Source organism: Scomber scombrus, chromosome 3 (assembly GCF_963691925.1).
Source record: "Scomber scombrus chromosome 3, fScoSco1.1, whole genome shotgun sequence".
NCBI lineage: Eukaryota > Metazoa > Chordata > Actinopteri > Scombriformes > Scombridae > Scomber > Scomber scombrus.
In genome coordinates, this window is record NC_084972.1 from 11,096,146 (window position 1) to 11,116,608 (window position 20,463).

Below are 20,463 nucleotides of genomic sequence, written 5' to 3' on the forward strand. Positions count from 1 at the left end.
TTTCCCCACAACTAAATTTGCTTATTTGACTATTGGCTATTCCGCTGTGGGTAAACATGTCTCTGAAAATGTCACTACACGTGCTGTAAGAATAATGTGAGTCCTTCGTTTTCAGTGCCTACATCACTTCAGCTGACAGCAGATCATTGGGTGCAGCAATGGACTGGTTGAGCATCAGTTGAAGTTGTCTCAACGCTATACCAATGCTTGTTCTGCTGGCTTCAGCAGGCATGAAATATGTGCTGACGCTGGAAGTCTGTTGGGTGGCTTTTTGGTTCCTCTTAAAGCCTTTTCATTTAGCATGGCTGACAGTGCCGCTTCCCTCATGTTGCCAATGTCAAATGTTCTGGTGCAGAGCCTGCATCCAGTGCTGCTGGGGACTCCCTCTCTCTTGAGCCAACTTTATATTTATGTTTGAAAGCCATACAGTATTAAACACACTTTCCAGGCATTTTTGTGGATAAGAACGTTCACGCAGATAACGTTTTTGACAGGCAAAAGAATATAATGTAACATCTCCTGCAGGTCAGCATCACAAGGCAGGTCACTCAACTGGTCACTAAATGTGACAGTTTAAAGAATATATATAACACCTACTGCACAACATACATGTTTTGGGATGACATTTTAAACAATAGCCCAAAACAATGTATATTCAAAACTTCCCCAAAACATTCTGTAAATTCCAAACCTTTTCCTGGCCTGGAAAACTGTTTTTCTAATTCCATTTTCCATGAATTTTATGACAATGGGAACCCTGTTAAACTGTTTGCTGTAATGCTTCATGATGCTACACTTATGATTGGCCAAAGCAAGCTAAACGACATGCAGCTGGCTCCCAACTTTAATTAAGCACAACTAAATCTTATTATTAAGTTATTAATGCTTCTGTTGGTGGTTTGTTACATTAGTCATGGTTGTAAATACAGCAGCAAAAAGACCTATAATGTTTATAATAAGTTGAAAGTTGTGCAAATGTTTTCCCATCTATAACTTTATAACTCTTCAACTGGATAGATCAAACACATTTGAACAACAGAAACTGGTAGAACGATAAGATGATAAGATGATGACACAAGATACTGAAATTATTGGAGAGGGGAATATGTCCACAGTAGATCATATATCGACTTATTATTGAATCAATCCTTCTAAGACTACTTCTTCTGCTCGGAGAATGGAAACAATATCCACCAATTATATATTAACAGTAAAACTCTATTACTGTCATGCTTCACTACCCCAAAAAAACATGTTGAAAAAAGCAAGGCGCTTGAAAAAATCTTAGAATCAGTTTGTTGCATGAGCTCTCCATAACAACAGACAACAACAAAACAATGCTACATACATCCTGCTGTATATATAAGACTATGTATGAAGAAGAAAAAAGTGAGAAAAAAATAGCCATAAGTAGGAGCAGTGTCCACTTTACTAAACTTAAGATAATGACGTGGGCAACTGCTGAGGAAATTGCCTTTAGGTATGAAGTACAGTCAGCCTGGTAAAATCCTAACAGACCATGACATGGAAGATAATGTTAAAAAATAAACAGCAGTAGTTCAATCCACAGTCTCTAAACTAATAGCAGACTGAGTGGGAATACTCACCCATATACAAGCTGTGTATCCAATGCTTAGAGGTAGTCTACTGAACTAACAGGACTAGACATGGCTGTAATAGTAACACTGACAAATTATTAACTTTGATGACTTCCAACCTCCCAACCTCCCTCTCCCTATCTCTCTTTTTATCATGACAATCTGAGGTCAACTACTGGATCAATAGAGAAAAATGAACTCCATGTTTATCAGTGGCAGTTGGTGACTCAAAAGATTTGGGAGGACAGGAGAAAAACTGTAGCCTCAATTATTTTGCAGTTGCTGGCTACTTATTACTACTTTCTGTTCAAATACAGGCAGTGCAGAGGGGCCTTTAGAGGGGCAGGTGCTTTAAGCTAAAAAGGGGCATGTGAAACAATATATTAAAACTCCATATGTCACAGGATATGTGTGTAGTTTCTCTGTCTCTCCCTCTCTATCACTCCTCCCAGTACATGAGTGTGTGTGTGTGTGTGTGTGTGTGTGTGTGTGTGTGTGTGTGTGTGTGTGTGTGTGTGTGTGTGTGTGCGTGTGTGTGTGTGTGTGTGTGTGTGTGTGTGTGTGTGTGTGTGTGTGTGTGTGTGTGTGTGTGCGTGTGTGTATGTATGTGTGTGTGTGTGTGTGTGTGTGTGTGTGTGTGTGTGTGTGTGTGTGTGGCTGGTGATTAGCAATGAAAGGCAGTGGCAGTTCTAGACCAGTTTTAATGGAGGGGACAGGTTTGGGCCAGCTTTTTGTTAGAGGGGCACATACAACCTCAGTACAAAATCATCAAAAGAAATCTGTCATTTTATTATTAATGCAGACTCTTCGTTCGGGCGGCCACAAGGGGGTCCAGACTCAGAGTTACATGGACACTGGCCCCTGTTGGCCACTCCCTAGAACCGCCCCTGTGAAAGGGTTAATAAGAAGCACTTGGGAAGAAGGGATGTGAATGGTGGATGGTGCGGGCAGTGCAGGTTTTTTCGCCCTCCTGGTATTGGTGTTCCTCAGCGGAGGTGTGCAGGGAGACAGCTGTGCAGGGCTGATGGCTTGGCGAACAGTTAGGAAGAGTTCCGATGTTACATTTTGAATATTTAGCTCACTTTCTCGCATTTAGCTAATTTTTCTTTCATTTGAGACAGAAATTCATGTAAAACAATGTAATTGTTAAAAATGCGTATATGTAAAAAAATAAATCCAACTGTTACATCTAAATGTTAAATCTAAATGTTAAATTTAAACCTAAATGTTCAATCTAAATGTTATATCTAAATATAAACATTAAAACTAAATGTTAAATCTAAATCTAAACGTTATATCTAAATCTAAATGTTATATCTAAATGTTAAATCCAAATCTAAATGTTAAATCCAAATCTAAATGTAAAATCCAAATCTAACTGTTGAATCTAAATCTAAATGTTATATCTAAATATAAACATTAAAACTAAATGTTCAATCTAAATCTAACGGTTATATCTAAATTTAAATGTTATATCTAAATGTTAAATCCAAATCTAAATTTAAAATCCAGATCTAAAAGTTGAATCTAAATCTAAATGTTATATCTAAATCTAAATGTTAAATCCAAATCTAAATGTTGAATCTAAATCCAAATGTTAAATCCAAATCTAAATGTTTAAAAGATTATCTAAAGATTATTTTAATTGACCGAGTGCAAATGTGAGGATATTCTGGCTGTGCCGTTTAGACTGATTGGAAGTACATATAAGAGACAGGAGTCAGCCTGCTAGACTGCGAAGGTACAAGAGAAGCTGCCTTGAACTGAGATCAGGACTGCACCATCTTGATGTGCTGGTAGCACTAATTTTAAGGACTCCAGGCTTGGACTCTTTTAAGCACTTTTTTATTAATTGTTTTTAAACCATTAAATTGTATTGTTTGAATATATTTTGACTGGTGTGCTGAATGAGCTGTTCAGTAAGACAGCGTGAGGATTCAAACCGGGGTTTCGCCCCCGTCATACATAAACTAACATAATTTATAGCATAACTTCTTGAATTATAGCAAACCATATTCAAACTCTTGCAACAAATTGCATCATACTATACAATTGCCTCCTACCTGATGAAATTAAATAAGGGGACAATTTTACATGCTAATAAAACAATTTGCTTTCAAAAACAAAAACCCCTGAGTAGTGAAAAGGCTGCTCCTTTAAAGACATACTTCTAACCAAAGAAGCATTCATTTTAGTCCTGAAGTGTTTCTGATCATTTTAGTTAAATAAAATTAAATGTTTTAGTATTATTCTATTGTAAGAATAGATTTGTTTTTATCAACAAAAAAAAAAATATCACATACTTTACACGTGTTATGCATTTTCTTAGTATACAAGAATACAGTGTATAAAGTACCACAAAACTTATAATCAGGTACAGGTACAGATCATTAGATACCAGAAAGACTGAACAATAAACATATACAGATGGAAAAATGTAGATTCACATCAAAAAGTATTAATGCATGTATCAAATACATGACTTACACAATAATCAATATGCACAACATACAAAATAATAGCCTAAAAAACTGACTGTTAGTACTGAAAAAGTCCTAGTTCTTTTTACTTTAAGCTATTCAGTATACAGCTCAGCTTTAAGATTAACAAGAATGAGGAAACTGTCACAAGGTTTCACACTGCTTGACTTGGTAATGAAAAGAGTCTCTTTTTCAAACAGGATAGATGAAGATAGTGTCCTCCTGCCATGAGTCTCTATAGGCTAGGGGTAGATACTTGTTTCAGAGACTCTTTCATAGTATCTTTGCAGCTCTGTATGCTCTGTTATTAACCTTACAGTGAACTTCAAACTTTTGTGGCCAAAACAGACCTACATAATTAAGGGTCATTATCATGTGATAGAAATAATATCCTGGTGCTTACCTTGAATAGTATACAAGACATACATAATCTCAGTGAGGAGTTGAAATTGTCCACTTCCATATAAATGCCATGGTGTAAGTCTTCGTTGTTTTATGGTAGGAGAAACAGAAAATTGCCCTTCCAGCGTATTGTGATCCATTGTTGTGCTGCATTCCTTGACACAAGCATGAGGAATGCCCCAATCATTAACACATTGGCCAAAGTCCAGAAAAGATGTCCCCAGATCATATGGTTCTTAGATGAGAGTGACACCGGCTCTCGCAGTAACATTCATACCCAGTTGATTGTGATCCCACAGAAATAAGCAGCGATTGATTCTACTTTCCTGTTCAATGGTTATCAAGCTCCAGAAATTGAGGACTTTTCTGCTTCTGGTGGAGTCATTGTGAACAAAGTGTAGCTTGTTGTATGGAAGCAGCACAATAGTTTGGTCTTCAGTCCCCCCAAGAAACTTTCCTCGGGCAACATCTTCCCTGATCAATGGCTGCTTTATTCTTTCTTGGCTTCACATTTATCATATTATTGATACTGATGTCTGGCAGCTATCTATAATCACAAACCGTATGAAAACTGCATGAAAGAGTACATACAGTACATAAAGAGAAGTCAAAAACATGACATAGTGTAAGTACACTAGTTAGAGCATGTGTCTGGTGGATGGAGAAACTATGTGAACTGTGCGGAAGACACATTAAGGTCAAGACCTGCCATGAGAAAAATATATGGTCAAGTAATTAAACTCAGGCTTGTAAGCTTAACACGCCCTTTGGGGCAGCTGTTCTCAGCCTGGAGTCAAGGTAACAGAAGTATTAGGTTTCCCAGGGTGAGGGTAGACCTTTCAGTGGGAAAAATAACAGGTTGTGCCAAACCTTTCAAAGTAGTTGAAATGAGAAAAACATTTTCCTCCATGTGTGATATGTTACATTATTTGCTATATTTTTACAACACTTTTACAAAGTTTGTCTCCAAACTCCAGACTATACTTTAACACTTTCTAGCTTGGGGGGAAAAACAGCAGACTTTATCCTGGACTGTATATTATCCTCATTAGGTCTTCTTGATGTGCTTTGATAAATAAGTGGGCATTTAAAGCCTCTCATGTTGATCTGCCAACATTACAAAGTTATTTCCATTGATGATGTATTAGATGTGTTATATCTCAGAGAGCTTTTTTTTTGCTGTGGTGAATAGTCTTTCAAAGACTTGTCAGCTGCTGTGTTTAAAATGTACTTTCCCACTGTGTCAGTGGCTTAGTATCACCTAGGTGCCACAGAGAACCATTTGCACTGCTCTGACTCTCTTGTAAATGCATGGGAAAATGAAAAGTACCCAAAATGTTTCCAATAACATAAGCAATCATTTTGTAAAAAATAGTAAGATAAAACAGAACTCACCAACCACTCTTAGGACTCTCACTGTCCAAAGTAAGGCTAAAGTTATCTAAATAGTCGCACATACCACCATGAAGGTGTTTGATTAAAAAAACATGTAGGCAAGTCTCATTGACCATGGATTTTCCAGTTACTTTTATAACCCTGCCATTCTCTAATAGATCAACTCATAAAAAGCATGGTGGTGAGGCTAAAATGGGGATGATTTTCTTATTGCTGATCTTTTAAAGTTGGCATTTTGTGTTACATGACATTTTCACCTCAATTTGATCTAAACATAACATCAAGAAAAATACTACTCTGCATTTCCATTTAGGGTAATATGAATGTGTATGTTCCACTTACCTCTTTTCTGACAGGTTGTTCCAAGAAACCCAGACAAGCTATTATTTATTCCAGCATGAAAGATGTGTTTCAGTCAGATTGTTCAGTTTTCTATTGCGTTACTATGTAGCCAACAGGCTTATCATTGTTTGACCCACTAACCTGTAGCTGTACAGAGGGAGGGATCAATCTTCTGTCTTAACTGGAAAATTGTGCGTAAGCATTGTGTGAGAAATTCAACCCCTCTGATATTTGTTTTAGCTATTTTTCAGATATTTCATCCACCTCTGTTTTCCCTGAAGCAGCATGACTGGAAAGAACTTGGGCTTTAGAAGATTCTCTTTGGTCATTCCCACGTGACAGGACTGTGACTGTTTAGTGTTCATTGACATTTATGCTGGGCTGGTTCCTTTATATTCAAGTTCAAGAGCAGAAATGAACAAATTAATGTTTATTTATTGTTGAGTTCCTGTGTCCTCTTAGTTTTGTGCCTCCCTGATTAGATCATAAGTCACTGGCAAGGTGTTTTAATGTTGACATTGCAGCCAGTTATCTACAAAACAGTTGTAAATTCAAGTTTGTGTTGTAATTTACCTTCAGTTAAACAAGTGGTAAGTGATGTAAGGTGAATTAACTGGCACAGCAGAAACATTTCTTAGCACTAGCTTTACAGTCTCCTCATACAGCACATAAAATATAAAGATTTGTGACTTACAACTACTAAGTTCAACTTACGGTTTAATTAGCTTGCTGTCATAATATATTAACTAATACTGGCTCTTATCCCAAATGTTTTCTTCAAGATAAAATATTGGCACCATTAAACTTTTTTTTTTTGAGATCTTAGTTTCCTTCAACAGTCTCACAGCAGTTCAATGAAATACACACAAAACAATTTAATGTAGTAGATTCGTGTACATGGACACAAATTTTCCTTTTTTTTTCGTGACACTGAAACTAATGTATTTCAATTGGAAATATCTTTTGTGCCTGCACTAAGTTTGACTGACACACACCATCTATGACGTCTAATGTACACATTTCCACATCTGTCCAGAAAACTTTTATGGTGTGTGTGTGCGTGTTTGTGTGCTCTCTCCACAGAGCAGAGACAATGAACCAGATGAAATACTCAAGTTACTACTAGTACTCAAGAGCATTATATGTAAATAAGGTCTGGTCTGTAGCAGCATCGCTCCATGACTATGTGAAACAGGGAAAAGTATATTGTATGCCAGAAAGGATACAGATATCAGTCCATATAGTGTAAACTGAGTAATACAGTAAACTGGAATACAGGACCAATATTGTAATAGACTAATACATAAATGTAACTTACTTGTACATAATCATAGCGAAGTGCCTACACTGTTGATGTTGTTTAATATTGTGTTGTCAGTGATGATGTGCTGTTGCAGTTGATGGAAATGTATGCTGTTGTAATGTTCAACATCTAAGATCTCCTTGTTATGAAATGCTTTAAAATCAGAGCTACAGTGTATAGGCTGGTCCCTCTGACCAACCTCCTGTACACTCAACCCATGCTTAATTACATGGTTGACAGGAGCTGTGACATCTGACCTCATCTGTGATAACTCTCATTTCTTCTGACTTGTCCTTCAGCCTCTCATCTTCTGTTTCAGAGGACACTATCTTCAGCCTCTCCTCCTATTACTTGTCTTCCTAGTTCTCAACGTCCTCTAACTCTCTCCAGAATTGTTCCTCTGATAACTTAAGATCCAGATGTCCAATGACTAAAATCTGTCATCTGGTTAAAAGATATAGTTGAAAACAAGAAATATCTCAAAAATGAAAAAGTGTGGCTTATAACTGGATAAATGTTCATTTATGGTAGCTTGTGGTGGGCAAACTCAACACCTGAGGTGACCAAATGAAACGGACCATTATTTTTATTCAAAATATAGATTTGTCTGGGTTTGAACATTGTTATTGTGTTTTCACTGATTAAAGATTAATCTGAGCAAGAGCATAAATGTTAATTTGTTTCCCCTCTAACAGTTGGCATCATATTTCTCACCTGAAATGCTTTTCAAGGCTGTCAAAAATCTGAGGGAGTAGTACAGCCCCAGATACTCAAATACAAAATATTTCGAAGACTACCCTCTTAAAGGATACTTTTCCCCCAATCATGTTTCCTTTATTTAGACAGTTTACAATGAAGCGAGACAAAAATGAAAAAGGACAATGTGACAATGCCTCATGGTCAATAAGGTACATCAGTTACATAATGGCAAATTTACTAATGTAGTCACAGGAAAGTCCTTGAAAACAGTATTTTATTTATTTTTGGTTTAGAAAAGGCTTTCTCACCTGCTCCTCTCAGTCTTGTCTCATCTGGGAACACCTACAGTTCAGTGGTTTTTACAGTATGTTATAGTCAGTGTGCACCTGAATGCTGCGACACTGTTTTGAAGATTGCAATTTAACAATTTGCACATAAATGCGTTTGACAAGCCGAAACAGTGCAAATCAGCACAAACAGGAAAATGCATAAAAAGTTTTTTATTATTATCATTATTATTAATGAATCACTTCCACTTTGGAAGCTGATGCATGAAGACATGAAAAAAAAGTGAGACAAGAAAAGTGGGCCCAAACAAAAAGCACAGCAACAATACAGGACCTTCAATTGAATCGACAGCATCTTGATTGTATATGAATTTTGTTCTTTCAGTTCCTATTAATGCTCCCCAGTCCAACAGTAAGTGCTCACAGAAAGTACACCTAAGAAAGCAAAAGCAAAGACACCCACCCCCTTAAAACCTTGAAAATAAAAAGTGACAGGCAACAACAGTTAGGACTAGTTACTTCTCATTTCAGGAATGTAACCAAAAGATTTCATTTCTTTCAAACATCATTTTGTTGATTTAAAAAAACAACTAACTTTTGGTTCATCCGTTAAGTTAGGGTGCATTGAGCCCAACCACAGACAAGGATTTCAGTTTAAAGGCTATCGCCTATGGAATGTTGAGCTTACAAATATGTTTCTGGGTCCATAACGCTCAAAGAGATGTAAAAGCACTCATGGTTACATTGTATACTTCAACATTTTGTCTCAGTGTCTTTCGTTTAAGTTAGTGATTTGCAACAAAGAGACAGATCTTGGATAATTTTATGGGAGCTTTTCCCAGCCTTGACCATTTACAATTCAGATGTTTACAGACAGCATAGAACACCGTTTAGAGAGTGAAAATACAGTAAAAAAAAAAAAAGAAAAAAAAAGAAAGAAAGACTGATTTCTACAGTAGTCCTTGTCCCTGGAGATGTGGATGTTCGTCTGCAAGCAGCTCATTCTGAAACAGTCCACTGCTTGATGCTGCCGTCGTGGGAGGTGGTGACTACAGTGTGCTCATCTATCCAGGCCAGGCCGCTGACATGGTGCAACCTGTGAGCGTCTGCAAACATCAAAGCATGGAACAACAATGTCAAAAGAGTTTCTGAGTGTTAAAAAAACATTAAGGATGTTTGTACCTGTGATTTTAGCTTATAAATATCTAAGAAAAACTAGAGATACGATTTATGGTTATTTTCATTATTTATTAATCTGCCAAATATCAAAGTGAAAAACAGTAAAAAAAATTGCACACATCTGTAAATGCATTAGGTTGAGTGAATGTACATGTGCACGTTTGCGGCCTACCTGGAAGCTTAATCCTCTTGTCAGGATCATTAACCGTCCAGATAAACACCATCATGTCCATCCCACCAGTCGCAAAGTGCTCATTATCAGGTGACCAGGCCATGGTCACTGGTTTTGCATGGTGTCCGTAGAACTCATTTTTGACCTGGGAAAATAAAAAGAGTGACAGCTAATTATAAAAAAAAGAGGCGATGACTATTTTATATTCTATAGGCACTGGATATTAAACAAACAAAAAGGATGTATAGGACAGACAAATGCTTACAGAGTAGCCATCTGCCACAATAAAGACTGTGGCAACTTTCTTGTCATCTATGGTAGCCAGATAGGCTCCATCATTGGAGTAGGCCATGTCCGTGATCGCCCCTTTAGCCTCCATGGTTTTACCCTCGTCCTTCAGAGTGTTGCCCTGAATAGAGTACAGACGAATGATCCCATCCTATAGAAGAAAAAAAAAAACAATATAAGAATTAATCTCAAATCTAATGACAGCAGGGTATGATGAAGACTGTGCAGCACTGTGTCCTGTCACATAAATTAATCATTATTACACACCAGGACATGCTGATGATACATTTATCCCTGAACTCAAAATCATTTTTCAAGATCAAAGCTGGCTGAACTTGTGTAGCGAAATAATCTCTGTTCATAGATGTCGACACTTACTGCTCCCCCCACTGCAGCAGTGGAGCCCCCGGGGTGGATAACTCCGACCTCTGGCTCATAGCCGAGATTATCCAATGTGAAGACTTTCTTCTTATCCTTCAGCAAGACAACCTGGGAAATATAAAATATAAATATATAAAAAACATCACAAATGCGTTCAAAGGGGAGATCTTGCCTGGGCTAAGTGGTGATGATAAAGTCAAAGAGATTACCTGTCCAATGCACACAGCCAGTGACAGCCCTCCTGCTGCTGCTGACACACTTTTAGGCTGGAAATCCATCTTCACCACATCAGAGGCACTAAAAAACAAAAAACAAACATGTTAGATGAGTGTCCACCTCTAAATGTTGCAGTTTAAGCTCACTTCTGATACACAGATTGGTGCTGCTGTAAGAGAAGTCTACAAAGGCCGACACTTATTAAGGATACAATACATAAATACATGTTCCATATATAAAAAAAACAAAAAACAGAAGCATTCATGCATTGATGGTTAAACTACCACTGCAATAGTGCTAAGACAATTTTGGGGCAGATCTCTAGTGACAAAATAAAGGTCTACTTCTACAGATCTACATGACAGTGCATTAAGCTCAGGCACATCCACTCATTACCAACTGTCATAACAAAAATCTAATCCTAAACTTAATCTGCTTTCTACCAGGCAGCTGCCCTGCCCACATCCACCTTCATTATCAGACAAAATGCAGAACATCATTATAATCTCCACTAAATTCATCTCATAGCTGTCATCTGTACAGTGTAACTGTAAAGACCCTTACCTGTACTCCTTCTTGCCGATGTTGATGTAGCGCAGTGTATCATCCATGCTGCACGTCACCAGCTCGTTGTCATTGTCAGTCACCATTTTGCTCACCTGGTTGCTGTGGCCCTTTCCCGAGAAGCAATCGTTCTCCCCAGTTTCTGCATCCCAGTAATGTGAGGCAAATGTTAAGAAAAAACACACACACACACACACACGTCAGTATTGAGTCACCTGAACTATCACTACCTGTACACTTTAATGCATCAAAAGTATATACCACCCATTTCATTTTTAATAAGATTCAATTCTGTTATTTCAAACTTTCTGAGAGGTTCTGAATCCATTGTAAGAGTGGGATTGTTCAGCCCCCATTTAAAAAGCCAAAAATGAGCCAGATTGTTGGAGCAATCTGAGAACAGTCTTCTTCAAATCTCTGTTTCCTCTCTTAAAGGAATGCCCATTATGAATCAATGCACTATTTCAGAGAATTCAGTGGGGCTTCAAGACCTTCCATATCTTAGAAAGTGCACAGCAGCATTTAGCTGCCAATGATGGTAAACTCCCTGTTTTAGCTCTTTTAGATCTGTGTTCAATATGTTGAATACACCATTCTTCTACAACAACCTAGTGTCAGCAATACAAGCCTGATAAAATTATATATAGAGATAGTAAAACAAAGACAAATTTCTTAAGTGGGGAATTCTGTTGAGCTAATCAAAAATAAATACACCTCTGCAACAGGCAAATATCTGTAGAGAGCTGGGATATTATCATTTTTAAATTGCACATGTCAACATATTTGAGAGATTAAAAAAACAATAATCTAGATACAGTATGGTTTACAGAGTGACCTTTGCAGTCACTTATTGGCACCACTTCAGCAATGAAAGGATATTGATGTGTCCATCGTGACTTCCCGAGTAGATGTAGGTTCGGCCTTCATTTTTGTGAACCGTCAGACATTGGATGGATTTGCTGTGACCCTGTAAAGTGCACAAGTACATGTTTTATAGAATATCAACACATACTCATGACAGACATATCTCTAAGAAATTTTGGCAGCGTATTAGTTCCAGTAAAAGCCTCATGACTTTTTTTAAAAGATGCTTTTGCAAGAACTTAATGTACAGTGACTGGAATTTTCTGTCCTACTGCTTTCGGCCTGGCAAATGATATATGTCAGTGCATCAAATCTAGTCTTATAGCTGGTTCAGTTCACTTCAAGCTGATATTTTGAGTAGCAGTAGGTGTCATTTTACACCATCCAATTTCTGACAAATGTGTATGCCAGTCAGAAGCTTCTATTCTCTGGTGAAAGGTTGCATTATCTACCAAAGTCACATGCCACAGATGTTTGCACAAATCCACTAAAAATGACTTGACAGACAAAGAGCTAAGAGCTTTATCAGAAATGTACCACTCCTGACACAAAACATACGGAACATATATGCATTGAAATATACAAATGTGGTAATATTTATAAATGTGTACAATGATAGTATAGAGCTTGCTGAGATTCATACATGTGTGTGACAATTTAGAGATAAACACAGTCAATAACTTTAGAATGTGTATCCACTTTTTTAAAAGTTATAATTGGAAAATAGTCCCACAAGTGAGTATAAATCTGAAAGCATAAAATTCTCAAAAAGCTAGAAGCTTGTGTGTGAGTTGAGTGAAATAAAAGCTACTTAAGAGCTAATACCACATTTGATCAGTGACAAGGAACTATTGATAATATCCAAGAATAAGATCCTTAACATCTCAAGAGCCAGACCTTGATGGTGCGGATGGGCCGGTCAGGGTTGTTCTTGTCCAGGTAGTTAATGAATCCTGACAAGGAGATGCTGAGGAGGTGGTCATTCTGCCACAGGCATCCCAGCTGCTGGTCTGTCACTTCAGTGCCCAGGTTGAAGGTGGTAACAGCTGTACCTGCACCAACATCCCAGAGCTTGACAGTCTTGTCCCCTGAGGCAGAGATCAGTTGGGAGCTGTCAGGGCTCCAGCTGATCTGGAGGGTGGAAAGTTGGGATGGAGAAAAAAAAGGTTATGATATTAATATGTGTGTAATGTTAAGTTGTGCATTTTGTTTGTAAAGAGGCCTTGTAGATATTTATTCAACATCAGACACACCAGTGTTATGTAGGAAAAAAGTGTTCCCAATAGCTCAAAACTTAAATAGGGAAAGAAGCAATTTTGTGTTCACATGCTTTAGCCTGATTCCATGCCACATCTGATTATAGCTGCTGAAAAATAAACCCTCACACCCAACCAAGTTATTGTGCCAGAGTAAGACCATGAGCATTGTAGTTATGACTTCTGTAATTCAAACCAAGACAGACTGGTCAAATTTGATACTGCATTCTGTATATGTTTTGACATGAAAGAGCTCAAGAAACCCTACTTACAGCATAGATTCCTCCTTTGTGGGCCTTCTCCCCACCCAGTGAGCTAACACGCTCCCCATTTGTTCCATCATAGACGAAAATCTGAGGAAATAATATTCGTTAAGAACATTAGTAACATTTTTTGTGTGAATTTGTTCCTTACAAAACTGCCACTTTAAGCTGAGGGATCCTTAGATTCAATTCATGTTATTCTGGTAAATGTCAAGGTGTTATACTTAAGGCAACATTATGCAACTATTGTAACAATAGCATGGTACCCTCATTGCTCAGATATCAAAAGGAATGAAATGCACCAGCTTCCTGTAATTACCTCTGGTGGCAGCAGAGATCGCTGTTGCTGCTGCTCAGCAGAAGTTCCATAGTCTTGCTTTAAGATTGTCGTGGTGAAAGTAATCTTGATATAAAATTTGCATGAGCACATGCCCACACCTGACAATCCAAAACTCACCTGGCCATCAGCACCTGCTGTGGCAAACCGACTTCCGTCTGGAGAGAAACGGACACAGTTGACGAACTGGCTGTGGTCCTTTTGTAGTCACCAGGGAGAAAGGAAGAAAGAGGAAAAATTATCCTTACAGACATATTTGTTCACATTAATAAACACAGCATTACATTTTATCTAGGACATTCCCCGTCAGTCATTCACCATGGTTGATAACACATAACATTAATCATGCTGGACAAACTAAACTAAAATATTGATAATTCTCTGCCATCCTCTTCAGGGATTAGAAACTTTTTATTATTTCTCATTTAAAAAGATGAAAGATCATCATGGGTGACTACAATTGAGGTTTAACAACAAAAAGTCAACTTGAGAAAATTATAATTTTCTAGAAAAAACACCATACTGCACTTTTTTTTTTACACCATTTTCTCACACTATTTATTTCCCATTTGTATGCTTGTTTATGTTGTCTGTCTTATTGGTTCATTTTTATTGACTAATCAGCACTGTTTTCAGATATAGCACTCCTTATCTCGTTGTATGTTCTTGTACAATGACAATAAAGGCTTTCTATTCTATTTGCAAGAATAGTTGTAATTAAAACCAGCCCATAGCAGATATACTAAGTAGCGGATATATACTCTCACTACTGGTTAGAGTCAGGAAGGTTTGTTGCTGCTGCCCCAAAACAATGTTGTTCCTGAGAAGAAACATTTCATAAGCAGGACTCCAGCCTGGAATAATCTAATTTGACAGCCACACATTCAGCACTATACAGCCTACTCCATCCACCTGAGGAGTTGTCTGAGAAGTGTTCATGAGTATGAAGACATGAAAACAGGACATGAGACTGCACTTGCTGCTCTCAGCTCCTCTCAAAACCAAATACAGACTAAAATAGAATTGTACATTAAAAAATGCAAATCATTTAGCCTTAAGATGTAAGAGCATTTTGAGCTCACATATCTACTCTACTGCTACTTCTATGAGACTATTACAAGCCAGGCCATCATTAAAGAACTTAATCTTGACTTTTATACAGAGAAATCAATTCCAGACTGGATCCTAAAAATAAGCCTCCAAGGATTTTCTAAAAGAAGACAGAAATGAAGATTTAGTGTTTACAAAGTGGTAGAGGCAAGTAGTTCTATTTGGGATGTGGCTCAAACATTCTTCAAGAATTTATGGGGGAAGTGGGTTATGTAATATGGAAACAGACAAACAAGGCCACACTGTCAGACCACCAGGGTGTGACAGACTCTAGATGACCAGTGGGCATAAACATTAGACCGCTGGTTTAAAGTGATGGAAAAAGTCTTAACGCTACTGCTATATGTGCAGTTGCTGAGGGCTACTATTTTGTTATGACTAAGACTCCACGTTGAAGATGATATTTAGCCTTTGGTTGGTCTGTTGGATTGTATTCCTCTAGTTAAAAGCAAAGCCTTTCCTTTTTCTCCCCCCCAAGACAGGGTTTATCAGAATCAAATTGCTTCCATCTGATTTGTTTATACACAAGTTCCCCTTTTAGAAGCCTGGAGAAGAAAAGCTAATGTTAATCTTTCCAACTCACACGCAATGTGAACTTGAACTTGAAGGGAGGGCCCTCGAAGAAGGAACCACAGGTGTCATCACTGGCAGCGGCAAGACGGTACGGGCGTTTCTGACGTATGTCTACACTGTTGATTAACTTGGAGTGGCCGGAAACTTCTCCCACTGAGGACCCAGAGTCCCACAGGAACACTGCCCCAAACCTACAGATAGAGATCAACACACATACATTTGTTTTGTGTGAGGTCTGAGAGGTGAACAGAAATAACAAAAACATCTTTTTCCCTATAAAAGCAAGTCTACAAGTCTCCCAGGATTAAACTAAAAACAGAAATTAGACCACATTCTGTACAGCTTTACATTTACAGTCAAACACACTGAAATCATGTTTATGCTATGTGTTTTTTTCATTATTTTATTTATGGAAAGTTGGCCTACATAATAAGCGTTATTTAAAATGACACCAAAATGCCATCTTAGCATGTCAAACTAAAATATGTAAAGCAAACAATGGTGTGCGGGGAGCTTCTCTTGAACCTGACTCATGCTGGTTTAAGTTACATGATACTAACTTCTTGCTTTTCTTCAACATAGTTTCAGTCAGTCTAATATAACCACCACTCCACCCCCCAAATACTCACTTCTCTCGTCCGTCACCAACAACAGCAATCCTCTTGCTATCCTCTGTCCATGCGATGTCCTTGACCCTGCCTGAAATAGGGGTGTACTCGTACTTGAGCAGATGCTCCTTCTGGGTGGTGTCCCAGATACGGATCTTTCCTGACGCATCTAAAAGGGTTTTAAAACAATCGTTTATTTTAGTAGATCATAAACATTACTATGATAACAACAACTACAGTATATGCACATGTGTTCATATGTGGCTTGTTTACCTCCAGATGCAATGTAGAATCCACTGGGAGCATACTTGGCAACAGTAACCTGATGAGCATGTTCAGTGTAAATGTCTGCTATAGCCGGGTTCTGTAAAGGCAGGAAACATGAGACATTAGCAGGTCTGATAGTGTCTGATAAATGCTACAAAAGGTGGTGCCTTTCTAAAGGAGTACAAAGAAAACAAATCTGCTGTTTTTTTTTGTTTTTTTATAACTTGGACCTTATTTTCATAGTTTTGACCATTGTTCCTGTTGTTTATCATATCATTTTATATATACATAAGGAGAGGGGGCCCTAACATGGAGCCCAACATGTTACACCACCATGTTTCTTCTTTCTTTTCATGTTTTTAGCCAAGAACGTTGGCTACTGTTTTTCACAGGTTTCACAGCCATTGGAGGTTCTCCCACACACTTAGAAAGAGGAGGTTAGGGAAGGGGAATTCAGTTGGTTGCAATCGGCAGCCTAACCGCTAGGAATGTGCAGAGAGGCTAGTATTTGTATCTGTATTTGTTGAGGCAGCAAAATGATTTGTATGTGTATTGGAATAAAATAAAATAAAAATCCTGTTTTTGTTCTTACTACACTGCTAATTTTACGATATTGAAGTGTTCTTAAATAAAGTTTTTTTGCGAAGGTGGGTTCCTACACGAGGCCTCGAACCTCACACTTCTAGACCACAGACATCTGCTCTGACCACAACAGCTCAGCTCCTCCAGATAGAGATCTGCAGCCATTTATAAACTCCTGACACAGAGACAGACCGCTACATTACGAGTCCCAACGTGCACACTGTTATTTTTTTTGTTCTGAGAAAAATTATTTATCAATTAATTTTTTGAGAGAAATACCTGTATGAAATACATATTCATAAATACATATTCATAAAACCTACTCTTTGTGCCTTTCCGCACACTGTATTCGAATGCGACTTCAGAGTTCCTCACTGCTAGACGTGTTCCCCAAAGTGTTGAGAATGTTTTACATTTTACGGAACTGCTTCCTAGTTAAAGACTTAATATTAGCTGAGAACTGTGTTTTTGCTGACCTCCAGTGTTTGAGGATCTCATGTTGCTGCTGTACTCAGAATGTGTTCAATACACTGCGACCTCACCCACAGGTGTGGTTACAGGTGCAACAGAGGACGCTTACCATTTGGCCATTCCAGTGTGTCATGTGCTATTTAGTGGCAAGGATAGAGAAACCTGTTATAATGGAGTGCAGGTGGGTGGTAGTGGAGACGCTGCTGTTATGCTGCTTGTTCAAGATCAGTTGTACTAAATACAGAATGTACAAAAATCTATTTTAAAACCATCATTGCAGCCAGACTTTGATTTCAACTCTGGACAGCTTTGAAATGTTGGCAGAGAAAGTACACTTAGTACCATTTCCTTTTGGATTTAGCATGACAAGTCCTGATTAATACATGTGACTAATCTCCAATGTTTTGCCATTAAGTTAGGGAACATGGTATTTTGTTAAATTGCCAGAAAAGCCGTCAAATCAGGATGGCATAAGCAGCATGTGCCAAACTGAAATTATACAACATCACATCTAACTGGTACAAAGCAGCGCTGTGCCCGTCGGGTTTTAGAACACACCTATGACCACACCAAGCACTGGTTTTAAGTGTGGCCAGAGGCGCAACAAACATAAAACTTTCAAACAAGTAGTCAGTGAAGTTATTTTGAGGTGGTGTTAAGTTACTGCTGATTCGGTGTAATCAAAGCAATACGCTGTAATTAGTGAGTAAAATGTTATCTTGATAAATTTTAATAATGGCAGAAACTATGAAAATAAGACCCATATTGTTAAAAAACCAAACATTTAAAACACTTTGAAATGTAACAATGAAAGTAAAAATTACTTCAATGTTCCTGATGATGACACACTTCCCATTAGTATACAGGAAGTTGTTGCCTTTGGGATCGCCACCAATCACTTTCGCAACTCCCCTCTCCATCTGCGGGAGACTGGCGAATACATGTTCTGAAAGCAGACAGGTGGACAGATAATTCTGAAGCATTAAACTAGCAAACATTTACTTTAATTAGAAAATACAGAAAATTGTTTACATCCAAGTAATACCACCCTATACACCTATTTAGGTGTACAGTGCCTGCCCTTTTTTTTTTTTAACTTGTTCTGCATATGCTGATATCTCCTTACCCAACAGTTGCATATTAAATATATGACCAGACTTGATCAGCATCAGTTACTTCAAAATTAGTCATAGAACTATTACTCATAAGTTATCTAAGGGCTTGATGTGTTTAACATGGCCTCACTGATTTTTCCAGACACTTTTACCACACCACCAGGTCTGTCCCTATTGGTCAGCTCAGTGTTCAGACCTATTTAATAAAGTCATGTATAAATTATCCACAAGAAGTTTATTTTCTCCCAAATAAGAGATGGCATAAGGTATGGCTATAACTTATGTGTATAATAACCTATTAGAGTTAAAAATAAACAAATTCAAGAGAGATATAAACGTATTATGCTTTCCGGTATGCACTTCCTGAAACTGTCCAGAAAGGCTGATTTTGCTTTCTATACTGCAGACACATCATTTGACTTCTTAAGTTGTGAAGTGAACCAATGAAAATCTGATTTGTTATTTAGACATAGATAGATGTAGATATACATAAATGCAAATTCACAACCCAAAGGCTCTTTTATCTGTTTTGCATACAGCATGTGAGCAGTACTTAAAAACAAATCACTTTAGATCTACACTGATTGTAAACCTAATAATGCTAGTAGACTTCAGTTCCCTCCACCAGCTCAACTTTTTAAAAGAAATTGCTGCCAAAACTCTTCATTTTGAGCTCTCCCTGCAGCCACAGATTGGGATTTCCTTATGTCAGAGGTACCTAATCTCCCTAAACTGACACAAATTAAACCATGTATGAAAGGATATGAAACTCATGACCAGAACAGACATACACTCTCTGTCCCTGTGTTACTAATGGATGAAATTAGAAATGATAGTAAATGCTTCCCCTTTTTTCTGCGGACCCCCAGATACCCTCTCAGGGACCTCTGGGGGTCCACGGACCTCACTTTGAGAACCACTGCTTTGAAGCTACTTCCTCACAGTCATGCAGACTGCCTGGACATGTCATAACAACAACGCGATGTGAGCACAACTATTTCCTCTGACTGACGTTAGCTCAACTCATAGCTAGCCCAAGCTAACTTTAATGAACATCCTGTAACAGGCTGCATTTCGAGACACATCATCTCCTCAACCAACCGAGGCTCATCACACACATGGCAACACTGACCCTGACACCATTAGTGCTCATCCCGAGATTTTGTCTTTGATGTGTGCGATGAAATGTCAACATTAATGCAGCAATGGGCGAGGCTAGCTAGCTTGGTGCTAACTGTCTGACTAGCTCGAGCTGCTCCAAAATGACGCAAGAAATGAAGAGATTCACTGCATTTTCTGCTCAGTCGTTGTTATTACAAATTAAAAGACTTACTCAGTTCAAGCGGCATTTTCCCTGCTGGTCACTTGCTTAACGTTACTCTTCCAAAATGAATGAAACCGTGGAGACAGTGAAGCTTCCCCGGCTGTGCACTCCCTGATCACACAAACACGGAAGCAAGTGGAGCTCTCTTCTGCCTGGCTTTGTCCATATATAGTAAACTCAGATACTACGCTGCGCCTGTCAACCACTAGCCATGCACCCCTGCTTTATGGGAGTATTTCGCCCTGAACGACGCCTTTCAGGCTCCAGGCTGTTCAACCACCCCTTCAATCTCCACCAATCACATGGTGGTATGTGTAGCGTAAGACCATGAATAGCGTTGTGGCCCCAATCCAGTTTGTAACTTCAGTACTCTGCACATTACTGCAC

General features: G+C 38.2%; 2 protein-coding genes across 2 annotated transcripts in view; both read right to left on the bottom strand.

Moving 5' to 3' along the window:
* The window catches only part of slc2a9l2 (solute carrier family 2 member 9, like 2), a gene marked incomplete in the record, with an annotated part of 95,673 nt that extends 94,034 nt beyond the window's left edge, over window positions 1–1,639 (bottom strand). Inside the window, 1 exon segment of the mRNA XM_062415573.1 lies at window positions 1,608–1,639.
* Window positions 1,640–8,329: 6,690 nt separating this feature from the next.
* On the bottom strand, window positions 8,330–20,212 carry wdr1 (WD repeat domain 1). The gene is made up of 15 exons (XM_062416055.1): window positions 20,086–20,212; window positions 18,462–18,583; window positions 16,591–16,681; window positions 16,339–16,486; window positions 15,720–15,900; window positions 14,147–14,224; window positions 13,699–13,779; window positions 13,068–13,301; window positions 12,184–12,273; window positions 11,307–11,461; window positions 10,736–10,823; window positions 10,524–10,634; window positions 10,123–10,296; window positions 9,858–10,002; window positions 8,330–9,612 (listed from the first exon to the last, which is right to left on the bottom strand). Exons 1-15 carry the CDS (start codon window positions 20,099–20,101, stop codon window positions 9,506–9,508), a joined length of 1,821 nt encoding a protein of 606 aa, XP_062272039.1. The 5' UTR covers window positions 20,102–20,212; the 3' UTR covers window positions 8,330–9,505.
* Between the last annotated feature and the right edge of the window lie 251 nt (window positions 20,213–20,463).